The sequence below is a fragment of the Palaemon carinicauda genome, chromosome 41, assembly GCF_036898095.1.
Source record: "Palaemon carinicauda isolate YSFRI2023 chromosome 41, ASM3689809v2, whole genome shotgun sequence".
Lineage (NCBI taxonomy): Eukaryota > Metazoa > Arthropoda > Malacostraca > Decapoda > Palaemonidae > Palaemon > Palaemon carinicauda.
The window spans coordinates 51115906-51137583 of record NC_090765.1 but is presented as its reverse complement, the minus strand read 5'-3'; the positions used below and the strand labels follow the sequence as shown (position 1 = coordinate 51137583).

At 44.6% G+C, this 21678-nt stretch overlaps 1 protein-coding gene across 3 annotated transcripts in view; it reads left to right on the top strand.

Moving 5' to 3' along the window:
- LOC137632632 (uncharacterized) overlaps positions 1-21678 on the top strand; it is a 79737-nt gene that overhangs the window by 18361 nt on the left and 39698 nt on the right. For 2 of the 3 annotated variants that reach the window (XM_068364701.1, XM_068364702.1), the window contains exon 4: positions 8648-8668. The exons of the other annotated variant lie outside the window; for it this stretch is intronic. In XM_068364701.1, coding sequence (XP_068220802.1) covers positions 8648-8668 — 21 coding nt within the window. The remainder of the gene's footprint in view (positions 1-8647; positions 8669-21678) is intronic. 3 annotated transcript variants of the gene reach the window in all.

Genomic DNA, 21678 nt, shown 5'->3' with positions numbered 1-21678 from the left:
GTAGTAAGGTAGAGTTATCTTTCGTGGTGTTGAGAAATGAAATTACTTTGTCTAGATCCCAGCCAGGGAACTGGTGAGAATTTCTAGGTTTCCTTCTATTAACTCCCGATATCATTGCTTTGACATATTTGTCCTCTGCAAGACAGTAACCTGGGAAATAGCCTGACAAGATAGGACCTAAAGCTGCTCTGTAGCTCTTCAGGGTGTTGTAAGACAGACCCTTGTCTATAAGGTGATTGAAAAATAAAATAATTGCTAACAGGGGAAATTTGTTGTCTCTTCCATACTCCTTGTGAATGAAACTTTTAAAAATGTTGTATAGGTTTTCATACTTGTGCAAGGAGCTGTCCCTCAAGCTGACAGCAATTTTGGAGCAAACCTCAGGAGGAAAGACGTTAGGGAGTTGATCCTTTAAATTTTGAAGGCGATCAAAGTTGATTGGAGCTTTGCTGAGGGTGAGATACAATCCTTGAGAACTATCTGGTAGTCTTCGATCTTCACAATATATCGTTTGTGCTGCTTCGCGACTGACTTCACTAATGGAATCCATGGTTCCGTCCCCTGCGATATGGTGCAGAAAAGCATATTATTATTGCATTCTTTATTGATTTTAAAAGCTACTTTGTGTAGTAAGAATCCTGGTGGAAAGGCATAGAGGGGTGTTGATCCCTTCCAGCTAATCGTAAGTGCATTATTGCTGATGGCTTTTTGATTTGGAAGAGATGAACAGAACTTTTTGCACTTAGTATTGAAACCATTTGAGAACAGATCTATTTCTGGGGTGAAATTGAAGTCAGAGCAGATTAAGGAGAACAGACTGTCACTGAGGGAAGTTTCTGTGTGAATGGAACCCAGGTCCCTGGAAAGTGAGTCTGCGATGGTGTTACTTACTCCCCTGATCCATCTGGAATTTATCTGTATGTTGTGATCCTTCATGGTACTAAGTATTTTCCTGACTAGTTCATGGGCTAACTTGTTTCTGATACTACCCTGTTTCTTTATCCAACAATTAGTAACCTTTGAATCAACATGTATTAAGACTACCTTGTTGTATAACCTTGTGATGAAGTGTTCCAAAGAATAGAAGCAAGCTAATAACTCTCTTACATTGATGTGAAGGGAGGATTCTTCATTTGTCCAAGTTCCATTTATTGAGAGCATATTACCCGCTATTACTAATGCACCTCCCCAACCCTGGTTGGAAGCGTCAGTGAAAAGTTCTGCATCTATCTGTGGTTTTGGAATGTTAATCTCTCTGTACATTTGTCTCTGTTCCCATGGCTTTAGGTATTTTTTGAAGGTGTGGGGAATGATTTTGTACCCTGAATTAAAATAACTGTGGTACCTGTGGAGATATTTAAGATGGAATCTTCCCAAGCTTGTATAGGATGCACTAAAATTTAAAGCGCCGATTAACATTTGATAGGAATGCATGTTGGATTTAACAGAGTTGGAGAAAGCTTTGGCCAATTCGACACACTTCTCTATGTTTTTCCCACTGGGATTCATAGTTTTCTTAATCATATTGTAATGCACTCCTAAAAATTCAATTCTTTGAGTCGGTTCAATTGTAGATTTTTTAAGTGAGATATTCCATCCTAAGTCTGACAAGATCTTAATGACTAGCTGAATGTGATTTTTACATTTTACATAATCTTTTGCTAATATGAGAATGTCATCAAGATAGTTGAATATTAAGATGTTATATGAGGTTCTAATATACTTGATCACTGTGTACATTATTTTTGAAAAAATATAAGATGCTGTCTTTAGTCCAAAGGGTATCACAGTCCATTTGAACTTCCTTTTACCTAGTTTGAAGGTTAGAAATTTCTGGCTACTTGCATGTAATGGAATGTGCCAATAAGCATCTTTTAAATCTAGTTTGCAGGCCCAAGAGTTTAGATGTAGATAGGGAAATATAGTATTGGCCTTGAGCATGGTAAAAGAAGGTTTTTTAATCATGGTGTTGAGCACTTTCATGTCAAAGATTAGTCGTACTGTTCCATCTGGATCTGCTCTATGACACCTAGTTTTAGCAGTCTGTCACATTCACTTTCCAATATTTTACGCTTGTTAATTGAATAAAATCTATCTTTACCTGTTCTTTTTAATGACCTCTGGGCTTTAAGTTTATTATTAAACGGAATTCTCACCCCTTCATTGATAATTTTACAAGCAAAAGAGGCATTAGGAAGCTTTCTCCAACTATCAATATTCATCAATAATGACTTACCTATCCTATTCTCTGGGGGGCTCTGGGAGGAGTTATTCATTGGTTTTGAGGCCAAAGGCGAGGTCTCTTTACTTCTATCTTGATTTATAGCATTTGGCCCAATGTCATGATGGTCTGGTGCGGAGCAAAGCTCGTTATTATCTGGTGCTGAGCAAAGCTCATTAACCACTGGTGCTGAGCAAAGCTCGTAATTAACTGGTGCTGAGCAAAGCTCATTAACTGGTGCTGAGCAAAGCTCATTATTAACTGGTGCAGAGTAAACATCGTTATCAACTGGTGCATAGAATACTGGTGCTGAAAAAATTTCTCTTTGAACTGGTGCGGAGCATGGCTCAATTTCTAGGGTCTTTCTTTTCTCTGGCTCCTGAACTATTAGCTTGTCCATTTTGTGACCTCCCCCCCTGTACCCACCTCGCCTATTACCTCTTCTAAGTGGCTGAGACTTGAATCTAAAGTTAGGGTTACCTTTGAGGAAACTGAACCTTCTTCCCTGAAATCTGCCCCCGAAGTTGAATTTCCTACCCCTGAAGTTTGCTGCCCCTCCTCTGAGGAGGGGACCTTTGTGAAAGCAGGCAGCAATGGCTGATTTTTGGTCTTCGGTTAAATTCCAAACTTCTTTAATGTCTGCTTTGATTATAAGATCTCTTACTTCTTCCTTGAGGTATCTAGGAAGTGCTCTGCTTCTGAAATTTCTTATCAAATTTTGTATGAGGTCTATGCTCCTCCTTAGGGGACCAATAATAATTTTGGACAAAAAATCAATGTCATTTACTTTGGAGGGGTATACAATGTGTGCCAGTGCTGCATGCCCTTGAAAGGCAGAAATACTCATTTTAATATTTTCAATGTCATAAAAAAATTTTCTCTTATAACTGTCATCAAATACCTTACCTTCAGGCCAGAAATTCAACTTTGGAGTATTAATTAATTTAAAAAAGTCTGAGAACTCCTTATTTTGACTACTAACAAAGAATTTATCCCGGTTATCACTATGGCCTTCACTGAAAGTTAATGCTACTAGTGAATTATTCAATTGAATTTTCCCTTCTCTATGAAAAGATGGTTCAGCTTTGAAATTGGTGGAAATATATGAAGGAATGGGTTTATTGAATGTAAGAAGGTTGAAATCTTCGTAATCACTTTCATCTCCATTATTATAAAAGGAAAAGAGGTCTAAATTTGCACTTTCAGGTAATTCAGGTGATCGTCTTGAGCGCTTAGTAGGAGGGGGAGCCTCATTCTTCTTAGCAGGTGAACCACTTCTGCCGAGATGAATGTTTAATATCAGTGATTTATTTACCATAGAATAATTGAAATTTTGTTCAACAGGTATAGTAAATATGGACAGCAGCGGACCTAGAAGGCTGAAGTCAGGCAATGGGGTTCACGACTCAAATAGCCCTCTTAGGTTAATTCAGTGCCATATTTAAGTGAATGATAAGTTTAAATCTGTTATTATTAATAAACTAGACCTGCCTCATATGTAACCCTTATCAGATAGCCCCCCAGGGCCTAGGCTAGTGTCGATAGGTTTAAAGCGAGAAATGTAAGCTCGAACTTACCTGTGGTCTAGCCTACTGCCTATTAAGCGCGTGCTTTTAATGTGTCAGGCAAGCAATTTGTTTTGTGTGCTTAATTATAATTTTGTAATATATAAAATTGGAGTATTTAGTTTGTTTATACCGATTAATCGTGTAGTAATCATGCACATGCTTTGCTTAAGCTACTTACGCTATGTTCGGAAGTGCCTGCTCTAAGCATTCAAATCATAACAAGCTTACGTATGGGGGCCGCCATTTGCATTTGTGACGTCATTAGTCTAAATCAGCTGCTTTCCATATGACGTTTTCGTTGTAAACAGAATTTAAAATCTTACCTTTTCTGGATGATTTGCATAAGAGTTTGATTCTGTTGTAGTAACATATTTACGATATCAGAATTAGAAGGCATATCACTATCTGCAGTCGATTGTGTGCGTTTTTCGTTACTGATTACGTTCTCCTCTCCGCTGGAGTCTTCGCTAAGCCGATGCACCTCCGCGGAGGTAAGAATTTGCCTAGACATAATTAAGCCGTGGGCTGAGATATTACTCTGGTTGCTGAGTGCAGGATAATGAAAATCAGCAAATGTTGGGAGCAGCGGGAGGGAAAAAGAGGAGAACGTTCTGTGCCGAAGTCAACTTCAGAAATGTGACTTCCATTGCCGAGTCAACCCGCTCGTCTCTGGTAACTCCGCCCAAGGGGGCGTGGTTTAGGGCTCGCGCCGCCGCTTGGGGGGGTTCCAGGGGGGGGGTGTATAAGCTACCACTGGTGAGTCCGGAAGGTTGAGACCTCCCTCTCCAGAACATTGTCTCCTTGGGTATGGATCTTCAGAGTCGAGCTTTTCGGGCTTTTCCGTCGGCCCCAAGGATCTTCCAAGCCCTAGAATGCATCCAGAGCATGCTGAGAAGGAAACGATGCTCAGTCAGGTAGTGGATGAGTCTAACAGGGACACTTTCATCGCTGGCCCTGTTCATCGTGTTAGGGAGACTCCACCTCCCCCCCCTTCAGTATCATCTAGCTGCTCACTGGATAAAGGACATGACGCTAGAGACGGTCTCAGTTCCTGTTTCCGAAGAGAGGAGGTCTTCTCTCGCGTGGTGTAAGAACAGCTTTCTTCTCAAGGAAGTCTACCTTTGGCTGTTCAGAAACACGACCGCCGTCTCCTCTCGGACGCATCAGACACGGGCTGGGATGCGACTTTGGACGGACAAGAATGCTCGGGAACATGGAATCAGGAGCAAAGGACACTTCACATCAATTGCAAGGAGTTGTTGGCGGTTATTCTGGCCTTGATAAACTTCAAGTCCCTCCAGCTTAACAAAGTGGTGGAGGTGGACTCTGACAACACCACAGCCCTGGCTTACATCTTCAAGCAGGGAGGGACTCTTTCGTGGAAGTTGTTCTAGATCGCAAGGGACCTCCTCATCTGGTCTAAAGATCGAAAGCTCACGCTGGTAACGAGGTTCATTCAGGGCGGTATGAATGTCATGGCAGATCACCTCAGCCGGAAGGGTCAGGTCATCCCCACAGAGTGGACCCTTCTCAAGAATGTTTGCAGCAGACTTTGGGCCTTGTGGGGTCAGCCAACCATAGATCTGTTCGCTACCTCGATAACCTAGAGACTCCTGTTGTATTGTTCTCCGATTCCAGACCCAGCAGCAGTTCACGTGGATGCTTTTCTGCTGGATTGGTTCCATCTCGACCTGTATGCATTCCCGCCGTTCAAGATTGTCAACAGGGTACTTCAGAAGTTCTCCTCTCGCAAAGGGACACGGCTGACGTTGGTTGGCTCCGCTCTGGCCCGCGAGAGAATGGTTCTTAGAGGTACTGCAATGGCTGGTCGACATTCCCAGGACTCTTCCTCTAGGAGTGAACCTTCTAAGTCTACCTCACGTAAAGAAGGTACACCCAATCCTCCACGCTCTTCGTCTGACTGCCTTCAGACTTTCGAAAGACTCTCAAGAGCTAGGGGCTTTTCGAAGGAGGCAGCCAGAGCGATTGCCAAAGCAAGGAGAACATCCACTCTCAGAATCTATCAGTCTCAAGGGGAAGTCTTCCGTAGCTGTTACAAGACCAATGCAGTTTCCTCAACCAGTACCACTGTAACCCAGATTGCTGACTTCCTGTTATATCTAAGGAAAGTAAGATCCCTTTCAGCTCCTACGATCAAGGGTTACAGAAGTATGTTGGCAGCGGTTTTCCGCCACAGAGGCTTGGATCTTTCCACCAACAAAGATCTACAGGACCTCCCTAGGTCTTTTGAGACCTCAAAGGAACGTCGGTTGTCCACTCCAGGCTGGAATCTAGACGTGGTCCTAAGGTTCCTTATGTCATCAAGATTTGAACCTCTCCAATCAGCCTCTTTTTAGGACCTCACATTAAAAACTCTTTTCCTCGTGTGCTTGACAACAGCTAAAAGAGTAAATGAGATCCACGCCTTCAGCAGGATCATTGTTTTCACATCTGAAACGGCTACATGTTCCTTGCAGCTCGGTTTTTGCTAAACGAGCTTCCTTCACGTCCTTGGCCTAAGTCGTTCGAGATCCCAAGCCTGTCCAACTTGGTGGGGAATGAACTGGAGAGAGTACTTTGCCCAGTTAGAGCTCTTAAGTACTATCTAAAAAGGTCTTAACCTTTACAAGAACAATCAGAAGCCTTATAGTGTGCTATCAAGAAACCTTCTTTTCCAAGTTATAAGAACTCAGTTTCTTACTATTCAGGCTTCTGATTAGAGAAACACATTCTCATCTGAAGGAAGAAGACCTTGCTTTGCTGAAGGTAAGGACACATGAAGTGGGAGCTGTGGCTACTTCAGTGGCCTTCAAACAGAGCCATTCTCTGCAGAGTGTTATGGATGCAACCTATTGGAGAAGCAAGTCAGTGTTCGCATCATTCTATCTCAAAGATGTCCAGTCTCTTTACGAGTACTGCTACACCCTGGGACCATTCGTAGCAACGAATGCAGTAGTAGGCGAGGGCTCAGCCACTACATTCCCATAATCCCATAACCTTTTAACCTTTCTCTTGAATACTTTTTATGGGTTGTACGGTCGGCTAAGAAGCCTTCCACATCCTTGTTGATTTGGCGGGTGGTCAATTCTTTCTTGAGAAGCGCCGAGGTTAAAGGTTGTGATGAGGTCCTTTAGTATGGGTTGCAGCCCTGTATACTTTAGCACCTTTGAGTTGATTCAGCCTTCCAAGAGGAACGCTGCGCTCAGTAAGGAAGACGATCTTATTTAAGGCAGAGTAACGGTTCAAGTCGACTTCCTTACCAGGTACTTATTATTTCATTGTTATTGTGGATAACTGATTATATGAAATACGGGATACTTAGCTATCCTTTAGTCTTGTACACTGGTTTTTCACCCACCCCCCTGGGTGTGAATCAGCTACATGATTATCGGGTAAGTTTAATATTGAAAAATGTTATTTTCATTAGTAAAATAAATTTTTGAATATACTTACCCGATAATCATGATTTAATTGACCCACCCTTCCTCCCCATAGAGAACCAGTGGACCGAGGAAAAAGTGAGGTGGCGTCAACAACAAGTACTGTAGTACCTGGCCACAGGTGGCGCTTGTGAGTACACCCCCTTCTAGTATAGTGATAGCTGGCGTATCCCTCCCGTAGAATTCTGTCGGGCAACGGAGTTGACAGCTACATGATTATCGGGTAAGTATATTCAAAAATTTATTTTACTAATGAAAATAACATTTTTTTTTTTTACTTTTTTCCATCATTGGGAATTATATAATATTGTGGCACTTTTCCTCAATAACTAGATACATAAATCTAGTTTTGTAATACATGTATTTAGGGGTAAAAAATGAGACCTTATCCTCCTCATGCTAAATCTTATTTAAAGCCTGTTGAGCCTGTCATGGGGACATCATTGTAGGAATTGGTATTTATAAAATGGATTGGGGTTATAGTAAGTATGTAGATGTGTTGGCAATTCACAGTCTAAGGGTCTGAAGTTTAACCCTTGCCCATGACTTGATAGATTTCACTAATGGACATGATCTGACTGTCCGTGTGAGTTGGAGATAGGGGATTTGGGAGGGCCCATAGGTCTACTTGTTGAGTCATCAGCATCCACTTCCTTGTAATTACAGGTCCCGGCAACTTTTTTCCATATTGTCCCTTTAATGTTAGGTTGAAGCCAACAAAAAAGGAGTTGCTTCAACATTTTTAGGAACTTGGAAAGTTTCAACCTTCCTACTAAATCTTCTGAATTCCTCTGGTCTCACATGTTCCCTGCTTTTTCAGCTCCTCATTTCCCTGTGTCTAAGAATATGGTATCTTTGCATCTTCATCCTATTATAGGGACTTATTCTTAAATCCAAGTTGTGATATTTGATCTCATAAAGTTAGAGTAAAAAGAATTAGAACCCTGCTACATTGTAAAAGGGCATGGATGACCATGACCAAATGGAGTTTAAGGAACAATTATTAAAGAGAGTTGGGAAAATGATTAGATATATAAAAATAAAAAGTTGAAACCTGGTGTTGAAATATTCATTATGATGTTGAATATTGATGAGGCTTGCATATGAATGAAATACAGTACGGTATAGTAAATTTCATATATTCTAGGTCCAAGTTTCTCCCTTCATTGTAATTTGGTAGCAGCCACTTAAGTATGATAACAAAGCTTTATAGTGATTAGGAAGTTGATAATTTCAGAGATTGTACAAATCTTGTGGAGGAACTTTCATTCCTTAGAAGAGATTAAAGTTATATTCTTTCTGATACGGTACATTAATTGTAGGTGGCTCCTTCATATTAAAGTGATAGGTTCCAGTAAGGCAATGGTTTGTATCCACAAAATATCGCATTCATTTTAAAAAAATAATTGTTTTTGCAGCCAAGTTTCCTGTAAATCACAGTAAGTTATGGTCATGTACACATAGCAAGTTATTCTTTTTTAATGTTTTGATAAGCAATTAACACTTTCAAGGCTATTTTGTAATAGATTTGAGTATGATTTTTATGTATGAAGATTTCTGTTATTGAATAACTATATTACTTTGCAGTGGGATAATTCACAATTGGTATTTAAATTTTTAATACATCAAAAATTTGAATATACTCTGAAACAGGACCCATGAATAGACCCGACTTAATGATGCTAACCGTCTTTTGATACTAAGTTGCAGTAATATATTTGCTATGCTGCCTTTTTGATAATGCTTGCATAATTATTTTTTAGTTTAGTTGTTGTTTTGTGGGTAATTTGGGCTGAGAGAGAGAGAGAGAGAGAGAGAGAGAGAGAGAGAGAGAGATACTAATCTGGGGCATGCATTTCTGAGAGTGAGATACTAATCTGGGGCATGCATTTCTGAGAGAGAGAGAGAGAGAGAGAGAGAGAGAGAGAGATACTAATCTGGGGCATGCATTTCTGAGAGTGAGATACTAATCTGGGGCATGCATTTCTGAGAGAGAGAGAGAGAGAGAGAGAGAGAGAGAGAGAGAGAGAGAGGGAGAGAGAGATACTAATCTGGGGCATGCATTTCTGAGAGAGAGAGAGAGAGAGAGAGAGAGAGAGATACTAATCTGGGGCATGCATTTCTGAGAGAGAGAGAGAGAGAGAGAGAGAGGAGAGAGAGAGCGAGAGAGAGAGAGAGAGAGAGAGATACTAATCTGGGGCATGCATTTCTGAGAGAGAGAGAGAGAGAGATACTAATCTGGGGCATGCATTTCTGAGAGAGAGAGAGAGAGAGAGAGAGAGAGAGAGAGAGATACTAATCTGGGGCATGCATTTCTGAGAGAGAGAGAGAGAGAGAGAGATACTAATCTGGGGCATGCATTTCTGAGAGAGAGAGAGAGAGAGAGAGAGAGAGAGAGAGATACTAATCTGAGGCATGCATTTCTGAGAAAGAGAGAGAGAGAGAGAGAGAGAGAGAGAGAGAGAGACTTATTGCCCCCCAGGTCCCTTAGTGTGAGGCACCTCGTATATCCACCGGAGAGTTGCTAATGCATCTTCCGGTGTATTTTGCATCTTCCAGTCTTGGATGGTCTGGGATGCATCTTAGGTATTTATCAAGCTTATTCTTAGACACATCTACGCTCACTCCTGATATGTTTCTTAGATGAGCTGGCAGCACATTAAATAGTCGCTGCATTATCGATGCTGGTGCGTAGTGGATTAATGTCCTGTGCGCCTTTCTTAGTTTACCTGGAATATTTTTTGGCACTATTAATCTACCTCGGCTTGCTCTTTCTGATATTTTAAGCTCCATGATGTTTTCAGTAATTCCTTCTATTTGCTTCCATGCTTGTATTATCATGTAGCATTCTCTTCTCCTTTATAGACTGTATAGTTTTAAAAATTGCAGTCTTTCCCAGTAGTCAAGGTCCTTAACTTCTTCTATTCTAGCAGTATAGGACCTTTGTACACTCTCTATTTGCGCAATATCCTTTTGGTAGTGTGGGTACCATATCACATTGCAGTACTCAAGTGTACTACGTTCATAAGTTTTGTAAAGCATAATCATGTGTTCAGCTTTTCTTGTTTTAAAGTGTCTGAATAACATTCCCATTTTTGCTTTACATTTAGCCAACAGTGTTGCTATTTGGTTGTTGCATAACATATTCCTATTTAACATTACACCAAGGTCTTTAATTGCTTCCTTGTTTGTGATTGTCTCATTATTAGGTCCCTTGTATGCATACACCATTCCTTCTCTGTTTCCATAATTTATTGATTTGAATTTATCAGAGTTAAATACCATCCTATTTATCTCCTCCCATTCATATATTCTGTTTAGATCTCTTTGTAGTGAATTCCTATCTTCATCACAAGTAATTTCTCTACTTATTATTGTGTCATCGGCGAAACTTCTCACTACGGAGTTTTCAACATCACAGTCTATGTCTGAGATCATAATAACAAATAGCAGTGCAGCTAATACCGTACCTTGTGGCACACCAGATATTACCTGGGCTTCATCTGATTTCTCGTCATTTGCAACCACTATCTATTTTCTGTTTGTTCCGTAACCGAAATACAAACCACGCTATTTACAAAGGGTTATTACTTTTAGCGTAGCTGAAATGGCGAGCCATTAGAATTTAACGAGGGTGTATTACCCCCGCGCTAGTTAGCGGGGGGGTAGGGGAGTGGTAGCTAGCTACCCCTCCTCCCCCTCACACACAGGTGAATACTCACTTTCACTTTTGGCTCGGACTGTGACAGACGTCTCTGTCTTGGTCCTCGCTTGGCAGCCATTGTCTGTTTTGTCTTTACTTAATCGCTTACTTTTCTTTTACTCAATATATATGTAAACATGTTTTCATGTTTGTATATATATTTGAGTATAGAAATAAGTAAGTTTCCTTTTCAGATGTGTGTGTGTAGTGTACGATATCTACGTGGAGGCCTCGGCAGTTAGGCCACCACGGCCTAATTTTATGGGTTGCGATCGAGTTTGACTTCGGTCTTTCTCTCTCTCTCTCTCTTGAGGTCGTTCACCCTTTTACTATGTTTTACTACGCCCTTGTAGCTTCCTTCCCGTGTGGGTGGGGTTGCTACGCCGTACATTTTGTTTCAATTAGTTTATGAATCTAATTGTAGTTGTTAATTTTTCAGCTTGTAGAACGATTCCTTTCGGGGTTTTCGTTTTTTTTTCTTTAGTGTTCATTCATTTTTAAATTACATAATTACATAGTTACATAATTATAATTGTTATAATTCTGTTTTGGTTACAGCTCTCCTTCCGCGAGTGTAAGTGGTTGTGAGGGCACGTGCCTGTTGTGTAATTCTTGTTCCTTTTCCTCGGGATTCCTCTTCGGAGCCTTCCCGGGGGAATGAATGTGTACTAATATTATTTGTTTTTATTTTTTTACAGTTACCGATCTAGTTCGTTTCTGTAATATAGCAACGGTGTGAGCTGTCTGGTTGAGTCCTGGGGATTCGGCTGTTGCTGCCTCCCCCCTTGTATTGTCGTCAGGGGCGTGTCTCCTTCTACTGGTAGTACTCCCGTGTCGACGGACAGCTCTCCAGTTCATTTTAGAACAGTCAGGAGGCTTGCCTCCTTGGGCGGATAACTTTCCTTCCGAGGGAAGTTTTTTCCTGTCCAGGCTTGAGCTTTTCCTCTTTTGGGGGGTTCTTCTCTTGCCTTTTTTTCGTGCGACTATGCTCTTGGTGCTGAGCGGTCGCACCTGCAGTTTCGCTCAAGGGGCTGGGCAACTGCAGGAGCTCCTCTTCGGAGGATTGCCCCTTTTAGGTCACTAGCTGACCAGTCTCTTCCACGAAGTGTTTCTCTTTCGTTCGCGAGAGAGTACACTCATAGAGACTCCTCTTCGGAGGTTTCTTCTGTTGCTGTTGCTGTTGGCCTCCCTCGCCGTAAGGCCCTCCGTCCGCCTCGTCGTAAGGGCCTCTCATCTCCCTATAAGGGTGCTTGAGGCGCCTTTTTGAATCTCCGTTTGCAGCCTACAACTTCTTTATCTCGTCTTCCGACGGGCAACGGTCTTCCCGACGGACAACGGTCTTCCCGACGGACAACGGTCTTCCCGACGGACAGCGGTCTTCCGACGGACATCAGTCTCCCGGCGGACAACGATCCCTTCGGGGCTAAGGGTTGCCCCCACGGGGGTTCTTCCCTTGCGTGTCAGGGTTTCCCTGCGCGCCCTTCTGTTCGTCAGCGCTCTCCTGTTCGTCAGCGCTTTCAAGATGATCTTCCCGGCGGTTCCTGTTACGTGCCCTGTGCGCCCACGTTCGCCCTCGCGATCTAGAACTTCGGTTCAGGTCGGGGTCAAGGACTCTTCTTCTTTGCACAGGCTTCCACGCGTAGCCTTCTGCTCGTCAGCGATCATCAGCTCGTCAGCGATCATCAGCTCGTCAGCGATCATCAGCTCGCCAGCGATCGTCAGCTCGCCAGCGATCGTCAGCTCGCCAGCGATCTCCGGATCGCCCACGTGTGTTACAGCTGGCACGCCAACGTTCTCCAACACTTCTGAAGGAACATGGTTCGCCAGCTACTAGCTCAACTGCGGATGCTGATCGCCATCGCGCGACCCTCAACTGCAGATGCTGATCGCCATCGCGCGACCCTCAACTGCGGATGCTGATCGCCATCGCGCGACCCTCAACTGCGGATGCTGATCGCCATCGCGCGACCCTCAACTGCGGATGCTGATCGCCATCGCGCGACCCTCAACTGCGGATGCTGATCGCCATCGCGCGACCCTCAACTGCGGATGCTGATCGCCATCGCGCGACCCTCAACTGCGGATGCTGATCGTTATCGCACAACCCTGAACGATCGCCCTCTTGCGGATGCTGATCACCATCGCACCCTTTCACGCGATTATTCACCTGCGCATGCTGCTCGCCATCGCACAACCCTGAACGATTGCCCGCTTACGCATGCTGCTCCTCATCGCACAACCCTGAACGATCGCCCTCTTGCGGATGCTGATCACCATCGCACCCTTTCACGCGATTATTCACCTGCGCATGCTGCTCGCCATCGCACAACCCTGAACGATTGCCCGCTTACGCATGCTGCTCCTCATCGCACAACCCTGAACGATCGCCCTCTTGCGGATGCTGATCACCATCGCACCCTTTCACGCGATCATTCACCTGCGCATGCTGCTCGCCATCGCACAACCCTGAACGATTGCCCGCTTACGCATGCTGCTCCTCATCGCACCACCCTGAACGATCGCCCTCTTGCGGATGCTGATCACCATCGCACCCTTTCACGCGATCATTCACCTGCGCATGCTGCTCGCCATCGCACAACCCTGCACGATTGCCCGCTTACGCATGCTGCTCCTCATCGCACAACCCTGAACGCTCGCCCTCTTGCGGATGCTGATCACCATCGCACCCTATCACGCGATCATTCACCTACACATGCTGCTCGCCATCGCTTACCGCCAGCGATCTTCTTCACCTACGCGGCAGCACGATCCCTCGCCGTCACGCCCATTCGCCTGCGCGCCCGCGCGATCGCTCGCCTGCGCGCCCGCGCGATCGCTCGCCTGCGCGCGCCCGCGCGATCGCTCGCGCCGCGCGATCGCTCGCCTGCGCGCCCTCGCGACCGCTTGCCCGCGCGACCACTCGCCTGTGCGCCCCGCGCGACCATTCGCCTTTGCGCGACTGTTCGCCCTCGCGCGACCATAGTTCGCGGCGAATTCCACAGCCGGTGGTAGCAGCAGGGACGCGTGCTCCTAGGCGGCACTCGGGATCACCTCCATCCAAGCACAGGTTGGTAGTGCAGGACGAAGACAGGTCAGTACAGCATTCTTCCCACCTTTTCAGGCAGGAACCGTCGTGTCCTCTCCAAAGGATCGCCCGATCCCTTTCACCTTAGCGAGGATTTCGGACTCTGTGTCCTTGGAGCAGCAGACATGGTTTGATCCGCTGGCACGGGCGTTAATGAGGTTTATGAAACCAGCACTCACCGGCCAGGGTAACAAACCAGCGGCTGTCTCTCCTACGCTGAAGAGAAAGAGAGGAGTGGACTTCGTGGTGACTTCCCCCAGGGCGAAGTTGGTTCCCAAGAGGTCGGTCTCGAGGGTCCCCTCTCCTGCACGAGTACTCTCTCCTTCTCCCGCCCTGGAAGGATTTTTGGCGGGGGGGCTTTCCGTTGAAGATTTCTCCATCGGACAAGGGGTGACTGCTTACCTCTTCCTCTGGGAGCTTACCAGGTTCTTTCCCTCCTCGGTTACGGCCCGAGGTTTGGTTCAAGGAAGCTACAGGAAGATCAAGGGTACTTTCCTCCTCTCGAGCTCAGGCACCTTGGCCTTTCGTCGTTAAGTATCTACTTGCGGACAAGCTCGATGTTGTACCATCTGGACGCGCTGACTGAAGGCTTCATTCGGGTGTCTCATCTGTGGAGGTCAACAACCTCAGACACCCTTCCATCCTTGAGAAGAGTTTTGTCTTTGCCCAAGGACAGAGACTTAGACGTCTGCTGTGCGGAGTAAATCGACTTCCGGTTTCACTCCTCCAAGGCGCTTTCTTCCAGACTCTGCAGGGCTCCAGCTCCCTTTTCTTTCAACCACGTCGGCCTAAGTTATCGGCTACGACAACTGGGACAAGGTGTCCAATTGCAGTTTCCTCCTGTCAGGAACAGATGGCACGGGAGACTCCCCCGGGGGGGCATAGTCCTAAAAGGAGTTCACGAACTCTAGGATTGCAGGTTTTTTCGCTGGGAGGATGCTTAAGGTAACTCATCCGAATGACAGCTTCCCGATGCCCATTCCCGCACAATCTCTGTGAGTAGCCAAGGATATCGCGCCTGCCGTCTCTGTCAGCGAATTCAGTGTCTCTGAACCTCTATGCCATAGCATCAGCAGAGTTGCCCGGTTGGGCAGAATGATCCATACCTTAGGCGAAGGTCTTCCTTAGGATCATCGACGGCTTCACCCCCCGGCCCCCCTCAGTCGATCCTTTCTTGTAAGGAAGGATCTGAGAGGGGATGTCCATAGTCGACCTCTCAGCCCTGATCAAGTTTGTCGTACAAACTTCGGCCAGCGTAGACCAGCAGAATCGATCAGACTGGTAACGAGGCGACAGGACTCCTTTAACCCTGGATCGGAAGGACGGGTACTTTCAGTTTCCATTCCATCCATCTTCCAGGGTGCTCGTCGAATTCAGCCTAAACTGCAAGTATTCCTGCTTATGATGCAGTGTGGCTATCCCGCCGTGGCATAGCAGGTTTGTTTCCCCAGAGAACTCTCCCTGCCTTCCTCTTGGCCGCTCAGGTGCAGACTTCCGCCTCCTCTGCTGTTTGGAGGGCTGGTCAACTCCGGTAGGCTCGGGTTTCGACCTTCTTCAGCGCCGGGAAAAGCTTCCGAATGCTGACCATGAGTGTGGGCTCATGGTATTTTGCTTGGAGCCTTCTCTTCCTCTGCCTCAACATCTGGAGTATCTGGCCATGATATTGAGTCAACCGCCTTACCACGTTGGAAACCCCGCTTCTCGTCCGTCCAGCGAGGTTAAGCAACGTCGGTACTTGGATGGGTGACCACCTGGGGACGCCAGATTCTGTTACCACATCCTCCGAGCCTTCCTTTCGGTTCACCGTGGCAAGACTGAGGAGAGTCGCAGTACCTGTTCTCAGTCAAGCAGAGTTTTCAGCCCTACCTTGGAACGTTTCCTAGTTCTTCTTTCCTCATTGACCCGTTTATAGTCCGAACGGTCGCCTCAGGATAAGTTCCATGTGGGGCGATCCAAGTTCCGGTGGCTTCAGGCAATGTTTAACCGGACTCCCTGGCCCTATGGGACCAGCGGAACTATTAAACCTACAATGGGTGTTGACCTATGGAGCCTCTTGATGGTAGTGGATATTCTCGTCCTTTCCCCACATTCTTGATGCGGTTCTCGGACTCGTCAAAGGAAAGGGGGGGGGGGCATGTTCCGGTCCAGGCCTATGGTCAAGACCTGAAGGATACCTCTCCATCATTCAGGCAGGCTTAAGGGCCTTAGTCTGGCCCCTCTTCAGATCCTACCGCTCCTGCCAAGTCGCCCCGTTGCGTGTCGACTTCATGCTAACCAGCAGGGGACGCATTTTCACACCTTCACATCTTGCAGTAGAGATATCGGGATGATTGAGATTCTCTCAATTCCACCATCGGCTCTCTCATTCCAGGCAGGGGAATGTTTCTCTCAGACTATCCGAGCAGAGCCTCATAGAGAGAGTGTACCTAGGGGTCTTTGACCTTGGGTAACCAGCAAGTGCTGGTCTGGGGGACCTGATCGCGACAGCTTGGAACCTCAAGCTTCCGCTAGTTTTCCCCCCAGTCTCAGACCCCGAGACTCTGGCAAGATGCATTCCGGTGATGGTGGGACAACTTCGACGCCTGCGTCTTCCCTCCTTTTTGTCTGCGGACAATGGGTCTCAACAAAACCAGGTTGTCTGTCAACCTTTCAATGGGAGAGCTCCACTGGGACTATGTGCAGAACGGTTTCTGGACCCTCTGCTTCCCCTGACGGAACTCCCGGGAGAGCTTCTCCCACGGCGCAGACTACTCAAGCAACCACACTGCGACATCTCTCCCGAACCGGGGCGTCGCTTCGGCTTCATGCCTGGAGACACTACGCTTCCTCCTCTAGAAGAGACAACCCGCTACAGTCGCGGTACGGAGGTCGCGTCATCTGCGATAGTCATCCACAGGGGTCTCCCAGGCAAAGTGAAGAGTCTAAGGTGGTTGGTGCCGTGGGAGATATACTTCTTCCCGTGAGGCCTCTTCTCCAGCAATAACGGTCTTATTGCCTTTCGGCGGGAGGAAACTCCTTTCCGCTCTTGGCAATGAAGCCTGTCGCTCAGCCTTTCCCTGACCTTCAGGCTTAAAGGAATAACTTTTTCCTGCCCGCTGGATCTATCCTCGCTCATGCGAAGCTACGATCGTCCCTGCCCTAGTCGGAGGAAGACCTCCAACTTGGAGCATGGCTCGGACTTTTAGTCCTTTAAGAGATCTTCTCAAGACCCTTTTACGACAGGCCTCGGATTGTATTCCGCCCTGGGTCTTCTGCTCACTCTGGCCACGGCCAGTGTGTAAGCAATCTTCTTGGTCTCTTACTACTCCCCCCCTTTCTAAGGAAGAGGGGAAGGCAACATTCAGGCTCGCTCCTGAGTTGTTGGCTAGACTCAGAATCTGTGGGTCCCGACCCTTCGGTCCGATTCATTCAAGATTTTGAGTCTCCATTCTGTGTCTGATGTCCCAAGACCTTCTCTTTCTTGCCAGTACAGGAATCGAGAGGTTAGCGCTGGGAACAGCTGCAGTTTGGCCTCAGTTGCAGCCGATTTGGGAACACAAGGAGGACATGGGGGGAGAGTCACCAGTATACCTCTTCAGCCCGGACTCAAGGACATTCATCTCGACCTGTCTTCAGACCCTCCCCCGTCACGTCGCCCTACAGCACGATGTTGGATACATCGCAACGTCCCTCGCCTTCGAGTAATACTACTCTGTGACGCAGGTGCTACAAGCTGGAGTCTGGAAGCGTCTGATGACCTTCGCAGCCCGCTTCCTGCAGGGCGTGACCCACAGGAGTCTCGATACGTTTTCTATCGCTCTGTGGTGGCTACACAACAGCTGGTCTAACCTCAGGCTCCTTTTTGGACAGGTAGCAGAAGGTTGAGGGCATTGTTATCAGGTTTTAGTCTGCATGAACGAAAGAAGTATGTCTGGCCCTTACTTCTTTCTTCATCATCCCCTCTACGGGGAAGCAGCATCCTGGTCTCTGCATAGCTGACCTCGAACCTCTGCAGGTAAACCATGCTTCCTTGTGTTCCGAGTATTGAGTCAATACTGTCGCGTCCCCCATACCCTGACGAGGTGGTATTGGGAACGTCTTAACCCAGAGTTCCTTCTGGAACTCCAGGTCAACTGCCTAAGACGGGTCACACTTCTTCCTTCACACACAAGCTTACGTAGGCCACATGGTTCCTTGCGGTGCAAGGAACTTGTGAGGTGCAGGGACTCCTTTTCTCGAGTGCGACTCACTCGGATTCTGAGTCCCCGGGTAAAGCCAAAGCCAGTATGGCTGGGGACTTTCCACCCTTCCTAAGGGATAAGTCACCCTTTGTAAATAGCGTGGTTTGTATTTCGGTTACGGAACAAATGACAAATTCGAAGATAATTTGTATTTTTCCTAACCATACAAACCTTAGCTATTTACACATATTTGCCCGCCAGCCCTGTCCCCCAAGACAAGTCCTACCTCTAAGTGAAAGTGAGTATTCACCTGTGTGTGAGGGGGAGGAGGGGTAGCTAGCTACCACTCCCCTACCCCCCCGCTAACTAGCGCGGGGGGTAATACACCCTCGTTAAATTCTAATGGCTCGCCATTTCAGCTACGCTAAAAGTAATAACCCTTTGTAAATAGCTAAGGTTTGTATGGTTAGGAAAAATACAAATTATCTTCGAATTTGTCATTTTGCAGGAATTCTTTTACCCATTTTCCTATCTTTCCCACAATATTATGCTTTCTCATTTTTTTCTCCAATATGTTATGGTCTACCTTGTCAAAGGCTTTTGCAAAATCTAGATAGATCACATCTGTGTCTTTTTCATTTATCATATTATTGTATATGTTTTCATAGTGTGCTATCAGTTGGGTCTGTGTACTTTTTCCAGGTATGAAACTGTGTTGACCCATATTAAACAAATTATTTTTGACCAAATGGTTCATTATTTTCTTTTTTATTACCCTCTCATACACTTTCATAATATGTGATGTTAGACTAACAGGTCTATAATTGCTTGCCTGTAGTCTTGATCCACTTTTGAAGATAGGGGTTATATAAGCTAATTTATGTTTAACATACATCTTGCTCATATCTACACTTTGTCTTAGCAGTATTGCAAGCGGCTTCGCGATAGTGTTTGCAGTTTTTTTTAACAAAATCGCTGGAACTCCATCTGGTCCGGCTGCCGATCCATTTTTAATTTCGTTTATAGCCTTGACAATATCTGCTTCATTAATATCTATATCCGTTAGATATTCAACATTTTCTTCTCTCATTTCTGTTTCATTATTCTCATTCGTAATTTTTCTGCTAATATGTTGCATATTTCCTTTTTTTCATTCGTTAGCCGTCCTTCAATTCTTAGAGGGCCTATTTCTACTCTCCCTTTATTCATCTTTTTTGCATAGGAGTAAAGTACTTTGGGGTTTCTTTTTATATTTTGAAGTGTCCTTTCTTCTAAGTCCCTTTTTTTATTTTCTTTCGGCTGTATAATCTTTTGTTCTGCATTTTCTATCTTACATTTTATTTCCCTCATTTTCCACACATTTTTTTCTTTTGCAAGATTTTTCTTCCACTTTCTAATTTTCTGAAATAAGATCCTTCTGTCTCTTGGTATGCACGCCTTTTGTTTATTGTTTTTTTCGGTACATATTTTTTAATATTTAACTTAGCCGGTGAATATATAGCTGCAACTCTGTTGGTCGACAGACAACTCTACGGAAAAACTCGCCAGCGATCGCTACACAGGTTGCGGGTGTGCCCAACAGCGCCATCTGTCGACCAGATACCCAGCTCTCATGTAAACAAAGACTCAATTTTCTCTCTGTCGACGTGTCGACAAGACGTACTTTACTCGCTGTTGCTAAACAGGAGTTTTTCACATCTAATTGGTGAAGTACTATACAGTGAACCCTCGCTACTTCGCGGTTCGACCATCGCGGATTCACCACTTCGCGGATTTTTTTCATAACCCATGTATATACATATATTGCGGATTTTCCAGAAATATCGAAAATACCGCGAAGTGACCGATGGTGCGAGATTGGAGAAAGTAAGGAAAATTGAATCGTGATTGATTTTCAATATCAATGAAACTTTGAGGAGCAACAAAGATATCATTTGTTAGAGAGATAGAGAGAGGTAAGGAATGGGAGGTAGTGAAAAGTAGCGAGAGAGAGAGAGAGAGAGAGAGAGAGAGAGAGGGGGGGGGGGTTTTAAATGTAATAAACAAAAAAATTTGATAGGTTATAACACATTGGTGCTTATGTAATATCAACTGTATACTGTAGACGGTTTGAATAAGTTAAGAAATGGTATAAATGATACTTTGTTAGTGTATTCGTACACACTCAAGAGGGGCAGCTAGATGACAGCTAATCTAATCACAGCCAAAAGTAAAAAAAAAAAGTCAACAATACTCGATTTTTAAAACAAACCCGAAATTTAAAAACAAAAGTACACGCTTTCTTAATGTGCAATTAACTATTTAAAGAGTGGCAATTTTCTAGAATAAAATTATATTTCCCAAAAAATAGTGGTTTGCTGATGAAATCGGATGCCGTATTTTTAGCTATGATTGAAATGGATGTAGACTCGGCCTAATTATTTCGTTTCGTATTTAATTGACACTAAGAAAACTAATTTTAGCTTCTTCATCTAAATGTAAGTATTGTATAACACGAAGAGAGAGAGAGAGAGAGAGAGAGAGAGAGAGAAAGAGAGAGAGATAGAGAGAGAGAGAGAATCAGCTGTTGTACTCAAATGGCGTGTTTTTGTTTCGTGAGAATTTCATCGCCACGACTTTAACAACAACATACTGTACTGAACTTTACAGTATTATACAGACTACTGTAATATGATAAAGTAAAATATTTGTAATCTATTTTATATGAAATGGGGCTATTTTTTTTTGTTTAAAATTTACATTTACGTATGTAAAACAACTCTCTCTCTCTCTCTCTCTCTCTCTCTCTCTCTCTCTCTCTCTCTCGTAGATTGTTTTCCTGCTTTGCTACGTATGTATGATTTTATATAGATACGGTAAATAATATTTGTAATAACATATTTTATAAAAGCTTTTACTGTAATATCATTATTTATCACTTTCATCATGCGCGTTAAATTCCTTAGTTTGTTTACTGAGCGTACTTTATGACGCCGTCGTTTCAGGCGGCGTCATAAAGAAAAACATTTCATTTGGAAGTCCTAAGAAAAATTAAGAAACAGTAGTAATAACCAAATGAACATACTGTACTGAATAATCAGTATAATCGATGCAGAAACTAACCTATACAAAGATGTGTAAATGCGTTTGTTTCTTCATTATAATCAGAGATAAACGTAAACAAAACATTGGTTGCCATTTTTTATCGTGCTTTTTGGCGTGTTTAGGAAACGCATGATATAAAGTCGCCCTTAATATTTGTGCCTGTTTTAGTTTAGGGTACGTTAGTACATGCATTAAGTGTTCTGTACATTAAAGGGTAGTTTGTTAACAGTACTACGTACAAGGGAAGGTTTTAAAAGTCTGAATATACATGTTAAATAAATAGGTAAATATGCTGTCACTACTTCGCAGATTTTCACCTATCGCGGCCGGGTCTGGAACCTATCTACCGCGATAAACGAGGGTTCACTGTATTCTAGTTTTGAGCTTTCGCTGTGCAGGGTTTTTCTTCACACAAAT